General features: G+C 40.0%; 1 protein-coding gene across 13 annotated transcripts in view; it reads left to right on the forward strand.

The window, feature by feature from the left end:
• DBT (dihydrolipoamide branched chain transacylase E2) overlaps nt 1-18,497 on the forward strand; it is an 83,550-nt gene that overhangs the window by 60,017 nt on the left and 5,036 nt on the right. For 8 of the 13 annotated variants that reach the window (XM_063780695.1, XM_009425207.5, XM_063780666.1 and 5 more), the window contains one exon: nt 9,665-12,504. In XM_063780695.1, the coding sequence (XP_063636765.1) occupies nt 9,665-9,832 (168 nt within the window). In that variant the 3' untranslated portion in view covers nt 9,833-12,504. 13 annotated transcript variants of the gene reach the window in all.

Consider the following 18,497-nt stretch of genomic DNA (forward strand, 5'->3'; position numbering starts at 1 on the left):
TATTATTTCTTTTTTTTTTTTTTTTTAACTTTAAGTTCTGGGATACATGTGCAGAATGTGCAGGTTTGTTACATGAGTATACACATGCCATGGTGGTTTGCTGCACCCATCAACCCGTCATCTACATTAGGTATTTCTCCTAATGATATTCCTCCCCTAGCCCCAGACCCCACGACAGGTCCCCAGTGTGTGGTGTTCCCCACCCTCTGTCCATGTGTTCTCATTTTTCAACTCCCACTTATGAGTGAGAACATGCAGTGTTTGGTTTTCTGGTTTCCAGCTTCATCCATGACCCTGCAAAGGACATGAACTCACTCTTTTTTATGGCTGCATAGTATTCCATGGTGTATATGTGCCACATTTTCTTTATCCAGTCTAACATTGATGGGCATTTGGGTTGGTTCCAAGTCTTTGCTATTGTGAATAGTGCTGCGATAAACATACATGTGCATGTGTCTTTATAGTAGCATGATTTATAATCCTTTGGGTATATACTCAGTAATGGGATTGCTGGGTCAAATGGTATTTCTGGTTCTAGATCCTTGAGGAATCGCCACACTGTCTTCCACAATGGTTGAACTCATTTACACTCCCACCAACAGTGTAAAAGCGTTTCTATCTCTCCATATTCTCTCCAGCATCTGTTATTTCCTGCCTTTTTAATGATTGCCATTGTAACTGGCATGGTATCTCATTGTAGTTTTGATTTGCATTTCTCTAATGACCAGTGATCATGGGCTTTTTTTCATATGTTTGTTGGCCATATAAATGTCTTCTTTTGAAAAGTGTCTGTTCATATCCTTCGCCCACTTTATGATGGGTTGTTTGTTTTTTTCTTGTAAATTTGTTTAAGTTCCATGTAGATTCTGGATATTAGCCCTTTGTCAGATAGATAGATTGCAAAAATGTTCTCCCATTCTGTAGGTTGCCTGTTCTCTCTGATGATAGTTTCTTTTGCTGTGCAGAAGCTCTTTAGTTTCATTACATCTGATTTGTCAATTTTGGCTTTGTTGCAATTGCTTTTGGTGATTTAGTCATGAAGTCTTTGCCTATGCCTATGTCCTAAATGGTATTGCCTAGGTTTTCTTCTAGGGTTTTTAGAGGTTTTAGGTCTTACATTTCAGTCTTTAATCCATCTTGAGTTAATTTTTGTATAAGGTGTAAGGAAGGGGTCCAGTTTCAGTTTTCTGCATATGGCTAGCCAGTTGTCCCAACACCATTTATTAAATAGGGAATCCTTTCCGCATTGCTTGTTTTTGTCAGGTTTGTCAAAGATCAGATGGGTTGTAGATGTGTGGTGTTATTTCTAAGGCCCCTGTTCGGTTCCATTGGTCTATCTCTCTGTTTTGGTACCATTACCATGCTGTTTTGGTTACTGTAGCCTTGTAGTATAGTTTGAGGTCAGGTAGCATGATGCCTCCAGCTTCCTTCTTTTTGTTTAGGATTATCTTGGCTATGTGGGCTCTTTTTTGGTTCCATATGAAATTTAAAGTAGTTTTTTCTAATTCTGTGAAGAAAGTCAATGGTAGCTTGATGGGAATAGCATTGAATCTATAAATTACTTTGGGCAGTTTGGCCATTTTCACATTATTGATTCTTCCTATCCATGAGCATGGAATGTTTTTCCATTTGTTTGTGTCCCCTTGTATTTCCTTGAGCAGTGGTTTGTAATTCTCCTTGAAGAGGTCCCTCACATCCCTTGTAAGTTGGATTCCTAGGTATTTTATTCTCTTTATAGCAATTGTGAATGGGAGTTTCCTCATGATTTGGCTCTCTGTTTGTCTGTTATTGGTGTATAGGAATGCTTGTGATTTTTGCACATTGATTTTGTATCCTGAGAATTTGCTGAAGTTGCTTATCAGCTTAAGGAGATTTTGGGCTGAGCTGATGGGGTTTTCTAAATATACAATCATGTCATCTGCAGACAGAGATAATTTGACTTCCTCTCTTCCTATAGAATATGCTTTATTTCTTTCTCTTGCCTGATTGCCCTGGCCAGAACTTCCAATACTATGTTGAATAGGAGTGGTGAGAGAGAGGGCATCCTTGTCTTGTGCCAGTTTTCAAAGGGAATGCTTCCAGCTTTTGCCCATTCAGTATAATATTGGCTGTGGGTTTATCATAAATAGCTCTTATTATTTTGAGATATGTTCCATCAATACCTAATTTATTGAGTGTTTTTAGCATGAAGGGGTGTTGAATTTTATCCAAGGCCTTTTCTGCATCAATTGAGATAATCATGTGGTTTTTGTCATTGGTTCTGTTCATGTGATGGATTACGTTTATTGATTTGCACATGTTGAACCAGCCTTGCATCCCAGGGATGAAGCCGACTTGATTGTGATGGATAAGCTTTGTAATGTGCTGCTGGATTCGGTTTGCCAGTATTTTATTGAGGATTTTGGCATTGATGTTCATCAGGGATATTGGCCTGAAATTTTCTTTTTGTGTGTGTGTCTCTGCCGGGTTTTGGTATCAGGATGATGCTGGCCTCATAAAATGAGTTAGGGAGGATTCCCTTTTTTTCTGTTGTTTGGAATAGTTTCAGAAGGAATGGTACCAGCTCCTCTTTGTACCTCTGGTAGAATTTGGCTGTTAATCTATCTGGTCCTGGGCTTTGTTTGGTTGGTAGGCTATTAATTACTACCTCAGTTTCAGAACTTGTTATTGGTCTATTCAGGGAGTCGACTTTTTCCTGATTTAGTCTTGGGAGGGTGTATGCGTCCAGCAATTTATCCATTTCTTCTAGATTTTCTAGTTTATATGTGAAGAGGTGTTTATAGTATTCTCTGATGGTAGTTTGTATTTCTGTGAGATCGGTGGTGATATCCCCTTTATCATTTTTTATTGTGTCTATTTGATTCTTCTCTCTTTTCTTCTTTATTAGTCCAGCTAGCAGTCCATCAATTTTGTTAATCTTTTCAAAAAACCGGCTCCTGGATTCATTGATTTTTTTGAAGGGTTTTTTTGTGTCTCTATCTCCTTCAGTTCTGCTCTGATCTTGTTTATTTCTTGTCTTCTGCTAGCTTTTGAACGTGTTTGCTCTTGCTTCTCTAGTTCTTTTAACTGTGATGTTAGGGTGTTGATTTTAGATCTTTCCTGCTTTCTTCTGTTGGCATTTATTTCTGTGGGAAATTTATAGTGCTGTAAATTTCCCTCTACACATACTTTAGCTATGTTCCAGAGATTCTGGTACGTTGTGTCTTTGTTCTCATTGGTTTCAAAGAACATCTTTATTTCTGCCTTCATTTCATTATTTACCCAGCAGTCATTCAAGAGCAAGTTATTTAGTTTCCATGTAGTTGTGTGGTTTTGAGTGAGTTTCTTAACCCTGAGTTCTAATTTGATTGCACTGTGGTCTGAGAGACTGCTTGTTATTGTTTCCATTCTTTTGCATTTGCTGAGGAGAGTTTTACTTCCAATTGTGTGTTCGATTTTAGAATTAGTGCTATGTGGTGCTGAGAAGAATGTATATTCTGTTGATTTGGGGTGGAGAGTTCTGTCGATGTCTATTAGGTCCGCTTGGTCCAGAGCTGAGTTCAAGTCCTGAAGATGCTTGTTAATCTTCTGTCTCATTGTTCTGTCTAATGTCTAATGTTCTGTCTAATGTTGACAGTGGGGTGTTAAAGTCTCCCATTATTATTGTGTGGAAATCTAAGTCTCTTTGCCGGTCTCTAAGAACTTGCTTTATGAATCTGGATGCTCCTGTATTGGGTGCATATATATTTAGGATAGTTAGCTATTCTTGTTGCATTGATCCCTTTACCATTATGTAATGCCCTTGTCTTTTTTTATCTTTGTTGGTTTAAAGTCTGTTTTATCAGAGACTAGGATTGCAACCCCTGCTTTTTCTTTTTTTTTGCTTTCCACTTGCTTAGTAAATCTTCCTCCATCCCTTTATTTTGAGCCTATGTGTGTCTTTGCACATGAGATGGGTCTCCTGAATACAGCACTTTGATGGGTCTTGACTCTTTATCCAGTTTGCCAATCTGTGTCTTTTAATTGAGGCATTTAGCCCATTTACATTTGAAGTTAATATTGTTATATGCAAATTTGATCCTGTCATTATGATGATAGCTGGTTATTTTGCCTGTTAGTTGATGCAGTTTCTTCATAGTGTCGATGGTCTTTACATTTTGGGTTGCTTTTGCAGTGGCTGCTACCAGTTGTTCCTTTCCATGTTTAGTGCTTCCTTCAGGAGCTCTTGTAGGGCAGGCCTGGTGGTGACAAAATCTGTCAGCATTTGCTTGTCTCTAAAGGATTTTATTTCTCCTCCACTTATGAAGCTTAGTTTAGCTGGATATGAAATTCTGGGTTGAAAATTCTCTTCTTTAAGAGTGTTGAATATTGGCCCCCACACTCTTCTGGCTTGTAGAGTTTCTGCCGAGAGATCCACTGTTAGTCTGATGGGCTTCCCTTTGTGGGTAACCCGACCTTTGTCTCTGGTTGCCCTTAACATTTTTTTCCTTCATTTCAACCTTGGTGAATCTGACAATTATGGATCTTGGGGTTGCTCTTCTCAAGGAGTATCTTTGTGGTGTTTTCTGTATTTCCTGAATTTGAATGTTGGCCTATCTTGCTAGTTCGGGGAAGTTTTCCTGAATAGTATCCTGAAGTGTGTTTTCCAACTTGGTTCCATTCTCCCCGTCATTTTCAGGTACACCAATCAAACGTAGTTTTGGTCTTTTTCACATAGTCTCATATTTCTTGAGGCTTTGTTCGTTCCTTCTCATTCTTTTTTCTCTAATCTTGTCTTCACGCTTTATTTCATAAAGTTGATCTTCAATCTCTGATATCCTTTCTTCCGCTTGATCGATTCAGCTATTGATACTTGTGTATGCTTCACGAAGTTCTCATGCTGTGTTTTTCACCTCCATCAGGTCATTTATGTTCTTCTCTAAACTGGTTAGTCTAGTTAGCAATTCCTCTAACCTTTTATCAAGGTTCCTAGCTTCCTTGCATTGGGTTAGAACATGCTCCTTTAGCTCGGAGGAGTTTGTTATTACCTGAAGCCTACTTGTGTCAGTTCATCAAACTCATTCTCTGTCCAGTTTTGTTCCCTTGCTGGCGAGGAGTTGTGATCCTTTGGAGGAGAAGAGGCGTCCTGGTTTTTGGCATTTTCAGCCTTTTTATGCTGGTTTTTCCTCATCTTTATGGATTTATCTACCTTTGATCTTTGCTGTTGGTGACCTTTGGATGGAGTTTTTGCATGGTCGTCCTTTTTGTTGATGTTGATACTATTCCATTCTGTTTGTTAGTTTTCCTTCTAACAGTCAGGCCCCTCTTCTGCAGGTCTGCTGGAGTTTGCTGGGGGTCCACTCCAGACCCTGTTTGCCTGGGTATCACCAGTGGAGGCTGTAGAACAGCAAAGATTGCTGCCTGCTTCTTCCTCTGGAAGCTTCGTCCCAGAGGGGCACCTGCCAGATGCCAGCGAGAGCTCTCCTGTATGAGGTGTCTGTCATTCCCTGCTGGGAGGTGTCTCCCCGTCAGGAGGCATGGGGGTCAGGGACCCACTTGAGGAGGCAGTCTGTCCCTTAGCAGAGCTCAAGCGCTATGCTGGGAGATCCACTGCTCTTTTCAGAGTCGGCAGGCAGGAAGGTTTAATTCTGCTGAAGCTGCGCCCACAGCCACCCCTTCCCCCAGGTGCTCTGTCCCAGGGAGATGGGAGTTTTATCTATAAGCCCCTGACTGGTGCTGCTGCCTTTCTTTCAGAGATGCCTGCCCAGAGAGGAGGAATCTAGAGAGGCAGTCCGGATACAGTGGCTTTGCTGAGCTGCAGTGGGCTCTGCCCAGTTCGAACTTCCCTGTGGCTTTATTTACACTGTGAGGGGAAGACCGCCAACTCAAGCCTCAGTAATGGCTGACACCCCTCCCCCCACCAACCTCCAGCATCCCAGGTCGACTTCAGACTTCTGTGCTGGCAGCGAGAATTTCAAGCCAGTGGATCTTAGCTTGCTGGGCTCCGTGGGGTTGGAATCCACTGAGCAAGACCACTTGGCTCCTTGGCTTCAGCCTCCTTTCCAGGGGAGTGTCTCTCACAGTTCTGTCTTACTGGTGTTCCAGGCATCACTGGAGTATGAAAAAAAAAAAAAAACTGCAGCTAGCTTGGTGTCTGCCCAAACGGCCTCCCAGTTTTGTGCTTGAAACTCAGGGCCCTTGTGGAGTAGGCATCCGAGGGAATATCCTGGTCTGTCGGATGCAAAGACCATGGGAAAAGCATAGTATCTGGGCTGGATAGCACCATCCCTCACAGCACGGTCCCTCATGGCTTCCCTTGGCTAGGGGAGGGAGTTCCCTGACCCCTTGCACCTCCCAGGTGAGGTGACGCCCCATCCTGCTTCTGCTGGCCCTCCATGGGCTGCACCCACTGTCTAACCAGTCCCAATGAGATGAACCGGGTCCCTCAGTTGGAAATGCAGAAATCACCTGCCTTCTGCCTTGGTCTCACTGGGAGCTGCAGACCGGAGCTGTTCCTGTTCTGCCATCTTGCCTGGGAATCCAAAAACCTATTACTTCTTCCTAAGAGCTAGGCCTGCACTTCTGGTGGCTGCCTCTGTGTGTAATAAATGGTGGCGATCTGGGTTGTTTCTGTATGGATCAACCATTGTGGATTATGCCAGGCACAGATATTGAGTCTTTATGAATAATCACAAATATAGCCAATCTACTTCTATCAAAATATCTTTATTTCATTATACCAAAGAATAATAGAAAACCAATTGAAAATGTTATTTTAAACAAAGTGAGACTCATTTAGAGCATTCTTTGCTCAGGAATCATTGGGAGTGTTAGTTAAAAGCGCAGATTTCTTTACCTTAGGGGCAGAACCCTCCGAACTTAAATTTTGAACAGGAACCCAAATGGGTGCAAAAAGGTGATCGGTGACCATGGTTTAGAAGACACTGACTTAGAATAAGGGTTGCAGTGATTCTTCACCCTGGCTACATGTTAGAATCATACGGGAGCTTGAAAAAAATTATGGCCAAGCTCCCCCTCTACCAGCTGAATTGGAATTTTGGGGGATGGGACTTGGGTACCCCCTATTAATTCAGGGTTGAGGACCACTAAGGCAAATAAGCTCCTGGATACCACTTCAATACCATGTTTATTAAATGTCATTGTCACTACATTAAGAAGAGTGTGTTTTAAGAAGAGCCTTTCTTTTCTACACTTATAATGCTTCCATGTTGAACATCTCTGGGACTTGTCCTCATGAGTTTATTCCTTGCGTGTTGGAACCCTCACAAATTCTTTCCTTCAGCCTTTGATTTGCTTTCTAGCAGATAGTAAATTAGCATCTAAGTCATTCCCCCTTCCTGGCATCCACTTTCCCTTCTGGCAAGCAGAGGAGATAGGGAGAAAAAACAAAAAGACACAGTATGTCACTATTTCCAAATCAGGAGTTCTCTGAGTTATAACTTCTCTCTATCACTCATTCTCTTTTCCAACAAGAATTCAACATTTGATTCTCACAAAATTCTGGCTTCCTGCAGTTTCCAAACCATTATACCTGTTTGACAAAATTTTGTGTTCTCTTTCCTTAAAGAGATTATCTTCTTCTGAATTATATGTGTATATGTATATAATTGTGGTAAAATATATAAACATAAATTGACCATTTAAACCATTTTTAAGTACATTGTTCAGTGGCATTAAGTACATTTACATTGTTTGCCACCATCACCACCATCTGTCTCCAGAACTTTTTCATTATCCCAAACTGAAACTCTGGACTTACTGAATAATCTCTCCATTTCCCCAGCCTTTGGTAACCACCATTCTATTTTCTGTCTCTGTGAATTAATTGGACTATTCTAGGTACCTCATGTAAGTGGAATCATACAGTATTTGTCCTTTTGTATCTGGCTCAAGGTTCATTCATGTAGCATGTATCAGAATTTCATTAATTTTTAAGGGTAAATAGTATACTGTTGTATATAAATGTATGCCATGTTTTGTTTATACATTCATCCATCAATGAATATTTGGATTTTTCCATTTTTTGGCTCTTGTGCATAATGGTGCTATGAACAAATGAATATTTGATTTATAAATATCTGTTCAATAGATATATTTTTACAGAATCATTTTATCCATGGTTTTTTCAAGCCATGAAGTGTAGTTCTTAGAGTAGAAATCTTATTCCCTTAAAATAATATTTGTGGGGTAGGGACAAATAGTATTTAATTCCTTTCTCCCTTTGTGTCATCTTTCCTTTGCTATTTTGTTTTCATTATAGAATTTTAATTCCTTCTTGCTAAATTGTTTAAGTCATTAAGTCTTCCATGTTACTCAATTCTCAGTATTCGTTTTCCTTGACCTACTAGTTGACCTTGAGATGACTGATCAATCCAACCTCTTTGGAAAACTTTCTTAATATTGACTTGCAGAATACCTGGCCATTTTGGTTTTCCTCCTATGTCACTGCCTATTCCCTCTAAGTCTCCTTTACCCATACCTCCTAATGTTCCTAATCTCTGCACATGGAAGCACCCCGGGATTCAGTTCTCACCGCTTTTCTTTATCTGATCTTTCAATACCATTTATACACTGATGACTCCCAGGTTTATATCTCTGGACTGGACCTCACTTTTGAACTTACTCTTATATCTTGCTTGGATGTATAAAGGCATCTTGAATTTTAACATGTCTAAAACTGAGCTCCTGCTCCTTTCCTCACTGCCCCCCACCATCAGACCTGCTCCTCCTAAAGTCGTCCTCTTTCAGTGAATGGCCAATCTGCTCAGACACTTCGAAGGGCTTCTCATCTCACATAGAATCAAAGACAAGTAGTTGCAGTGGCCTACATGGCTTTACACAGATGCTACTCAGTGTGCTCAAGGATCCACATCTGGCTATGACTGTTGTATCCCAGCCATGAGGAGATCAGTATAGAAAAAGAGAGTAGAGCTTAGAAACTTTTATAGCAGTTTGACAGCATGATTTTATGTCTATTGAATCTAATAATAAGTTGGGGCTTATATTTTGTCTACATTTTTTTTGATAGTGAAAAGATATATATTTAGAATTAGCTGGGTTCATTTTAGATGATCCCAATTTTGTTGGCAACATCCAAAGCATTGTAATCAGGAGCTAATGGAATATATGCCTTCCTCTCTCCAGGCCTGATCAAGGTGTTGACCTTGGCCGCATCAGTGTCATAGAGCTTCCAGCCTGTTTGATGTGGTGCTTACTGGCTTTAATATCCACAAAGAACACAAGCATGTTGTTGTCCTGTCTTCTTCCTGGCCAACTCAGTGGTCAGGGGAACTTGATAATGGCTTGTTTCCTCACTGCCTTCAGTGAGGAAGCCTTATTTAATTGTCTGTCTCTCCCCAGAGCCTAGAAGAATACTTGGCACATAGTGGTTATACAGTAAATAATTATTAAATATTTGAAATCTGAGATGAAAGTTAATGAATGTAGATATGGGAATTGTACAAGGGATAGGAAGTACCTTGGAGAACTTCTGTAAGCTCCAGGCATATACTCAAAGATGGGAAGAGTAGGAATCAGCATTTTCAAAAGTCACTGGGGATGCCCATTTTTTTCTATACTGTAGGAAGAAGGGTTTGCCTGATCTTACACCATTGTTAGAGCTTGAGCTCTGAACAAGTGAAGGTTTACTCTTTGTTCTTTTTTTTTTTTTTTTTTTCATTTCTAGGCCATTCCCCGATTTAACCAGAAAGGAGAAGTATATAAGGCACAGATAATGAATGTGAGCTGGTCAGCTGATCACAGAGTTATTGATGGTGCTACAATGTCACGCTTCTCCAATTTGTGGAAATCCTATTTAGAAAACCCAGCTTTTATGCTACTAGATCTGAAATGAAGACTGATAAGACATTCTTGAACTTTTTGAGCTTCCAAAGAGTATGTAAACCCTAGCTGTGCCAGCACATGTTCATCTTTACAATTTATATTATAAATGATTTGTATCGTATGATTAAGGATCTAAGGCACAATATTTGTCACTGTTCTATTAGACTTTTTACTGAAAATGAATAATGGTGTAATGGTTCTCCTGGGGCTGTCACATTTTATAGGTCAGAGTGTGACTTCTTAATATGGTGCTGACGTTTTTGTGTCAATGGCTTGAAACTGGCAAGATTAACAAAATTAGGCCAGGCACGGTGGCTCACGCCTGTAATCCCAGCACTTTGGGAGGCCGAGGTGGGCGGATCACCTGAGGTTAGAAGTTTGAGACCAGCCTGGCCAACATGGTGAAACCTGGCCTCTACTAAAAATACAAAAATTAGCCGGGTGTGGTGGTGGATACCTATAATCCCAGCTACTTGGGAGGCTGAGGCAGGAGAATCGCTTGAACCTGGGAGGTGGAGGTTGCAGTGAGCTGAGATCGTGCTATTGCACTCCAGCCTGGGCGACAGAGCAAGACGCCATCTCAAAAACAAAAAAACAAAATTCATATTACTAAAAGACAGGTAGCCATATACAGACAGTATATGCCCTATTTTTTTTAACTGACTCTTAATGAAACTTTTTAATTTTACTTAATTAAGAAATGGAATTTATATACAAAAATATTTTCCATTTCCCTGTTATTATGCTAATTGTTGTATAAAATAAGTGCAATTATACTTCTCTTTTGAGATATCCAAGAGTATATTCTTGCTCTGTATAGAGAATATCATCTGATAATGTCTTATTTATATTAATTAATGTCTTTGAAAAGGGAAAAGTATAAACTGGCCTTAAAATTGTCCAATTATAGTTTTATAACCAGTCTATTAAAGGTGTTTGTTTAAAATGGATATACTTTTAGATTTGTGGTAATGCTTTGGTATTTTCTTGGGGAAGACCTTCACCTTTGCAAACTTCCCTCATGTAAGGAAGGTACTTTAAATGTAGCAGCCACTGACATTTCTTTTTTTAAAAAAAATTTGAGAAGTCTACTTCCTTTTAACTTTTTTGGTCTTCAACTAAAAAATAGGATAAGAAATTAAGGTCTATTCCATTCTCCATATCCTGGGTAAGAATGTAAATAAGAGGAGAAGGAAGAGTCTAATAGTAATTATGGATATAAAAAATAAGAAATTTTGTATAGAAATGAAGGTTTCATAATGATCATTTTGTTAAAGGTCTACTTTAATCAGAAATAGCAACGAGATGAATGTATCCAACATTTCAATTTGCATTCGGAAATCCATGTTGTTTCTAATATTGTCCAGTTGAAAACTGTATGCCAAAATTAGTTGTTTAAGTGAAGTTTTGTGACAGAAAAAAGGTTGTTTTAATATCTACTTGGTTTTTCTCAAAATGGAAATAATTTTAAAATCAGGAAAGAATAAATCAGCCAGGTGTGATGACTTGTAACTGTAATCCCAGTTATAGGGGAGGCTGAAGCAGGAGGATCACTTGAGGCCAGGAGTTTGAGACCAGCCTGGGCAACATAGTGAGATCCCATCTCAAAAAACATTATTTTTAAAATTAGCCTGGTGGCTCACGCCTGTAATCCCAGCACTTTGGGAGGCCGAGGTGGCCAGATCACCTGAGGTCAGGAGTTCGAGACCACCCTGGCCAACATGGTGAAACCCCATCTCTACAGTTTTGTAAAAATACAAAAAATTACCTGGGCCTGGTGGCACATGCCTGTAGTCCCAGCTACTTGGGAGGCTGAGGCAGGAGAATTGCTTGAGCCCAAGATGTGGAGGTTACAGTGAGCAGAGATCACACCACTGCACTCCAGCCTGGGTGGCAGAGCAACACTTTGTCTCAGAAAAAAAAAAAAAAACCAAAAAGCCAAGTGTGGTGGTGTGCACCTGTAGTCCCAGCTACTCAGGAAGCTGAGACAAGAGGATCAATTGAGCCCAGGAGTTCAAAGCTGTAGTGAGCTGTCATTGTGCCACTATCCTCCAGTATGGGTGACAGAGTGAGACCTGGTCTCTAAAAAATAAAATAAAATAAAAAAAACAGGTCAAATAAATGCTGTTGTTGTAAAATTTCAGATAATACAAAGAGTTAACCAATAAAAGAAAAAGTCATTCATAATCTTACCACTATTAACATTTTGATGTATCTATCTGTATGTATGGCTATTCTTTTTTGTTAAAACATGATCATAGCATATCTACTATTTTATTATTTGATTTTTAAAATTTAACATTATATTATGGGTAACCTTACATGTCAATAAACAATTCCACATTGTCATGCTTTAAATGGCTGCATAGGCTGGGTGTGGTGGCTCACGCCTGTAATCCTGCCACTTTGGGAGGCCAAGGCAGGTAGATCACAAGGTCAGGAGTTCGAGACCAGCCTGGCCAATATGGTGAAACCTCATCTCTATTGAAAATACAAAAATCAGCCAGGCATGGTGGCAGGCGCCTGTAGTCCACCTACTCGGGAGGCTGAGGCAGGAGAATTGCTTGAACCCAGCGGCAGAGGTTGCAGTGAGCCAAGATTGCGCCACTGCACTCCAGCCTGGTGATAGAGCGAGACTCTGTCTCTAAATAAATAAATAAATAAATAAATGTCTGCATAGTATTCCATTGTATGCATTTATTATACATTCAAACATTAAACATCTACCATACCAATCATGGTTCTAAGCATACAGTAGCCACCTTCATGCTTCCTTGATTGGGCTTACAGTCTAGTAAGGAGACAGATATTAAATAACTGCATAAAACACTGTTCTTGGTAGGTAATAACCCAGATGCTATGAGCCATCCAGTAAAGGTTACCGATCTTATCTGGAAGGATCAGAAGATGGATGTCCCATAATTTAACCAATTATCTATTGATAGGCATTTATTGAGTTTTAAATGAATAATGACATGATCAATAAAAATGTCCTCCTCACTTAAAGAATAGAAAAACCAGGAGAAGGGAGTTCTGAAATAAGTAAGTATGTAGGTCCAGCGTCAATGGCTCAAGATACTCTATTCCCAAATAACCCTTAAGTTATCTGGTTCTATTCCAACCCTTGGGTATTACTATCTTCTCTTTGGTCTCATGCATTGAGAATTCAGCAAAGGATTTGTTCCCTACAGTGTGCACGGCCCTTAGGATAGCAGGATTCCCTGAAGAGGGCCAAAGGGGCAGGAGCACAGCCTTAGTGGCAGTGCTGGTCCATGAGGCTCTACAAAGCAAGGGATGGGTGTTTGGGAGGAGGAAAAGGCTCTTGCTGTACTCCTAGAGGTTGGAATTAAAGTGGAAAAGCCAGAAAATTCAAGTCCTTTACTAACATGTCTGGAGATTAGAAGGTATATGTACATGGGGGAGAAGCCAAAATTATTGCTGCGAGTGGTCAGCAAGAAAATCAAGGCTCTTTTCATTATTTTGAGCATTCCTCTGATATTTGAAAAAGAAGTACAACAGGAAAGGAAGTCTGAGGATGGAAGCTAAAATTGGTATGAATTTATATTTTAGAGATCAAAATGTACCTTATGTTGAAACCTATGTAAGAAGTGATTATGTAGAAAGAGTGAAAGTGATAGCTCTTAATCTGGAAAGCCCACTGGCTTGTTTGGGCATTTCTCATGGCTTCCCACTCAAAGTGGATCCCCAAAATCACTTGATGGATTTCCTTGCTGATTTCTAAGTAAACTATGGTTTAAGAAAGAAATGACAGGGCTCAGCACTGCCCTACAGTACCAAGAATACAAATGTTTCCATGAAGTCTTCAAAGGCATTTGTAAAATTCAGGCTGTAAGTGATTAGTTAGTTCATTCTGCACTTATTTATTAACTGTATATTCAGTTCCAGGCTCTAGGGTAGAGATTATGGATAAAGGTGAATTAGATAGATGAAGTTTTTGCCCTCACAGCAAAAGCTTTAGCCAATAATTAAAGCTATCACTGGAAGTGGGTCTGTGCCAATAACCTAGAGAAGAGCAGTGCTTTTAGAGTTGAGCTATATTCCCAATCAGTTCTTAATGGTGGTTTTGCCCCCTTCCCTCTACACTGTCTTTTCTTGAGATTGGATCATGTGTGTGAACCCACATCATTTCCAGTCAAAATCACCAAGAGAGGCCGGACACAGTGGCTCATGCCTATAATCCCAGCACTTTGGGAGGCCTAAATGGGTGGGCCTCTTGAGTCCAGAGTTTGAGACCAGCCTGGGCGACCCCAGCTCTACCAAAAAAACCAAAAAACAAAAAATACCAAAAAAAAAAAAAAAATTAGGCCGATGAAGTGACATGCACCTGTGTGCCAACTACTCAGGAGGCTGAGGTGGCAGGATCACTTGCATCTGGGGGGCAAAGGCTGCCGTGAGCTGAGATTGTGCCATTGCGCTCCAGCCTGGGCGACAGAGCAAGACTCTCTGTGTGTGTGTGTGTGTGTGTGTGTATACACACACACACATATATATACACACACACCCAGGAGACCTTTTGTCTTTCTTGGTTCATGTGCCCATCAGTGTGGGCAGGAGAATAGAATCCTCTGTCCACACTTGAGTCTTAGTCACCTTTGGAGCCTAAGAGTCAGCCATCCTCATTCAACTACATGGATCGAGAATGGGAATCTGGGAGAATTTTTTTATGGGCAGATTAAAAAGGAAGTTAACTATGTAAAGTAAGGCATTGCCTTCCCACCCCATCCCACCTCAGTTCGTGTTAAATTATGAATTTTTCTAAGAGAGTTCTTTAATGACATGGGTAGAGAGGAAGCTGAGGTGGCAGTAGAGTAGGGAGTGGAAGGCAAATACATAAGATACTATTAAACTGTGAAGCTGTTTGTTACAATTCCAAGATTTTATAATTTCTCCAACAAAAAGCATTTGTATTTTCTTCCCAGTTTAAGTTCAATGTTAATTTGAGAAATAATTCTACTCTCAAACTTCATGTTATGCTGACAGTTCAACTGATGCTGTCAAAATGTGAATTACTAACTTCAGTATTCTCTATTCATCTGATTTTTCTTAAAATGTTTGCGTGTTAATATACTCACTAGCTTTAATGCTCTACTCTTATACTGGCACCTTAATTATGGTAAAAGGTAAAAGGTTAAGTTAAAATTTCCAAGCCTAGTTATTTGGTCAAACAGAAGATTAACAGAACTCCATGGCTTACCACAGGAATATTTATCAAGAGAAAAAGAAGATACCTATTTGAATTTACATGACACTTTCTGTGAAATATCTGGATTACCAGATTAGTCTGAAACAAATGCCTTCCAAATTCTACAGCGCATGCCCAAGGCACTCTTTACAGTACCTGTTCGGGTCTTTTCTTCTAATTTTAAGCACCTACCCAAATGTCTTCCCAGGCTTGTCATAATAAGCAAATAACCTCACAGCAGACAAAGTGATTCAATCTAAGAACCTTGAATTTCTCTCCTTTTCACCTCAAAATTTCTATTCTCACACTTTCTTTTTGTTTCTCTTTCCGAGAAGTGGTTCTCCATCAGCAAATACCAACTGTTTTCTGTCCTCTATTATTTATTCCATCTCTTCCTCCTGATCCCTGCCCCATGTTGAACCCCCATTGCCCCACTTTGATCCTTCAGTCTCTTCCTCACATCCAGAACTGTACCAGATTTACTCCCTTAGCACACTGATTAAAATTTATTTCCATTTCCTTATGGAGGAGGTATTAGAGACTGATCCCAGACCTCTACAAATTTCATTGTGGCAGGGTAATGTTATGTGTCCATAAACCTTGTTCCTTTTCTTTCAGCCTGCAGTTAGGTAGAGCCATGTCATTTATTTGTAACTATTAGAATATGGGTATATGGGTTGAAGTAATGTAGGCCATTTCCAGACATGGCCCATAACACTTCTCAAGAGATTCTTCATATTCTATCTCTTCCCCTCCAACATGCACCCTTCAAGGTTGAAGATGGCACCACACAAGATAGAAGGAGCCAGTGTTCCAAATGACTAGACAGAGCAGAATGCTCCCCTCCCTACACCCTAGCACCAATTGGTTTGGATGTGATAGTTGAATAATACACTTTTATTGTTTTAAGACATTAATATTTTGAGATTAATCTGCAAGTCTAGTTAGTAAAACTCGAACTCTGAGCTGTCTAATGCAGTAGCCTCTAGCCACATGTAGCTATTTAAATTTAAATTTAAATTTAAATTAATCAAAATTCAACTCAGATATACTAGCCACATTTCAATTGCTCAGTAGCCACACTAATTAATTTAAATTTAAATTTAAATAGCTACATGTGGCTTATAGCACCATGCCAGATAGCACAGATGTAGACTGTTTCCATCATCACAGAAAATTCTGTTGGATAGTGCTGCCTTAACTAATAAGACACAAATGTTCTTATTTTTTAAATAGTCCCTAAAACAAACGAAAAACAAAGAACTCCCTTCTCTAATGGCAAATTTCAGTTTGCCTAAAAGAAGACTCAGAATGCTTTTCTTATATTGTTACCTCTGACTGCCACTAAATGAATAAATTTCCTGTCTTGCTCCTTCTGCCAAACTTCTTGAATGGGTGATCTTTAACTCCTTGCAATCCTGGCTTTTTTCCCCAGTGCTCACCTGTAATCAGTGTTGGCCACAACTCCCACCCAGATGTCTCCTAAATAGTTCTCTGAACCCACCTCTGTCCTGATCTACAGACATTCATTCCAATGCTTTAGCATCTCAAGGTCATCAAATGACTCAGTGACATCTCAGACAGTCAGACAGACCAGGTCAACTATGAACTATTTATGCCAAACCTTACATGGTTCATGTTATCCTTGCTATCCCATCAAAATAACCACAGGCTTTTTTTTTTTTTTTTTTTTTTTTGAAATGGAGTCTCACTCTGTCACCCCGACTAGAGTGCAGTGGCGCGATCTCGGCTCCGCTCACTGCAACCTCCGTCTCCTGGGTTCAAACACTGCTCATTCCTCAACTCCCAAGTAGCTGAGATTACAGGCATGCACCATCACGCCTGGCTAATTTTTCTATTTTTAGCAGAGATGGGGTTTCGCCATGTTGGCCAGGCTGGTCTCGAACTCCTGACCTCAAGTGATCTGCCCGCCTCCACCTCACAAAGCTTTGGGATTACAGGCATGAGCCTCGGTGCCTGGCCTGCAGGCTCCTTTATTTTACAAAAGGCGTTACCATTTAAACACTGAAGATAGCAGGAATCTCTGATGTTTGCAAGTTCAGAATAAAATGGAAATGAAAATTCATTATGTGGCAGTCTCAGTACTGAGTACAAAGGCTTTTAACCACAAGCAAATTACTGTGCTAGCCAGACCCTGTGAGAGAACTCCAGGCCAGCTTGCTAAAACTGAGCAGGAGAATTTGGAGAGAGTCCAGAGGAGAGCCACAGAAACAACTGAAGCATGACAAGAATAATTGCAGTTCTGTTATAGAGAGGTCATCTATATCAGGCTTTTATGGAGTACCATGTGGAATGTTACCACGCAGAGCATGGGGAACAGCTGTTGTGACTCAACAAGAGACAGGACAGAAGAAATGAGAACAGGTGGAAGATCAATAATTTAGGTTTGATATGGGGAAAGATGGAACAGTCAAAGGGATTCACACTGATTTTTGGCTGAGCAGAAGGCAGAGTCTCCCCCAATGGGCAATGTAAGTGCCCCCACTCATCTACACCCCAAGAAGAGCCATCAAACTGTATTAAACTTGGAAAAAGCTATTTAACTTCAAGTGTGCTGCGAGAAAACTTCATAGTAGTTCCTAAGATGTGCTAAAAAGTAAAGTCCAAAAAGACCATAAAGTCTGTAGAGAAGTTCTAAGAGTGCAGTCAGCTATAAAAACCTAGCAATTTATTTTCTTAGAAAAATGTAGCTGGAGTTCAAACTGTAGTAACAAAGGCAAGTAAATTGAGTTGTGGGCAGGTGTAATTAAGTTAATAGGAATGGCAGGGATGAATATAAATCAGAACAGGACTAACAGTTTGAAACATTAGATATTCAAATGCTCAGAACTGATGAGCTGAGCCACTACGCTAACAACTCTGCAAACCAAAGGTTTCACAAATTGCACAAGAACCTGGCCTCGATCCCATTGTGTTGCTGGCATAAGATTAGAAGGGCCTGTTGGTTCAATTGTTGCTTTGGACAGAGGAGGACAAACTTGCCACAGTGAAGAAATCATTTTTAAAAACCACCACTGTCCTTTAGTGCACTAATTTCTCTACTAACTAGGTGTATATTAGAAATAATGATATATAAGTGCAGTATACTCCAGTTTCAACAGAATGGTGTCACTTCTGTAAAATGTTGATTTTCAGATTGTCATACTTTCTAAATACAAAAATTTGTCACAGCTTCCACATTTACAAGATATTAAACATTCTATACAATATTTGTAGAAATATGAAAAACCAATTTTTGTAGTTGCCTTTTGAAATGTATACAAAATATCCCACATGGGCAACATGGTAAAACCTCATCTCTACAAAAAAAAAAAAAATACAAAAAGTTAGCCAGGCATGGTGGTGCGCGCCTGTGGTCCCAGCTACCCGGGAAGCTGAAGTGAGATCACCTGTGCCCAGGAGGTCGAAGCTGCAGTGAGCTGTGATTGCACCACTGCACTCCAGCCTGGGT

Source organism: Pan troglodytes, chromosome 1, assembly GCF_028858775.2.
Source record: "Pan troglodytes isolate AG18354 chromosome 1, NHGRI_mPanTro3-v2.0_pri, whole genome shotgun sequence".
NCBI classification, from domain to species: domain Eukaryota; kingdom Metazoa; phylum Chordata; class Mammalia; order Primates; family Hominidae; genus Pan; species Pan troglodytes.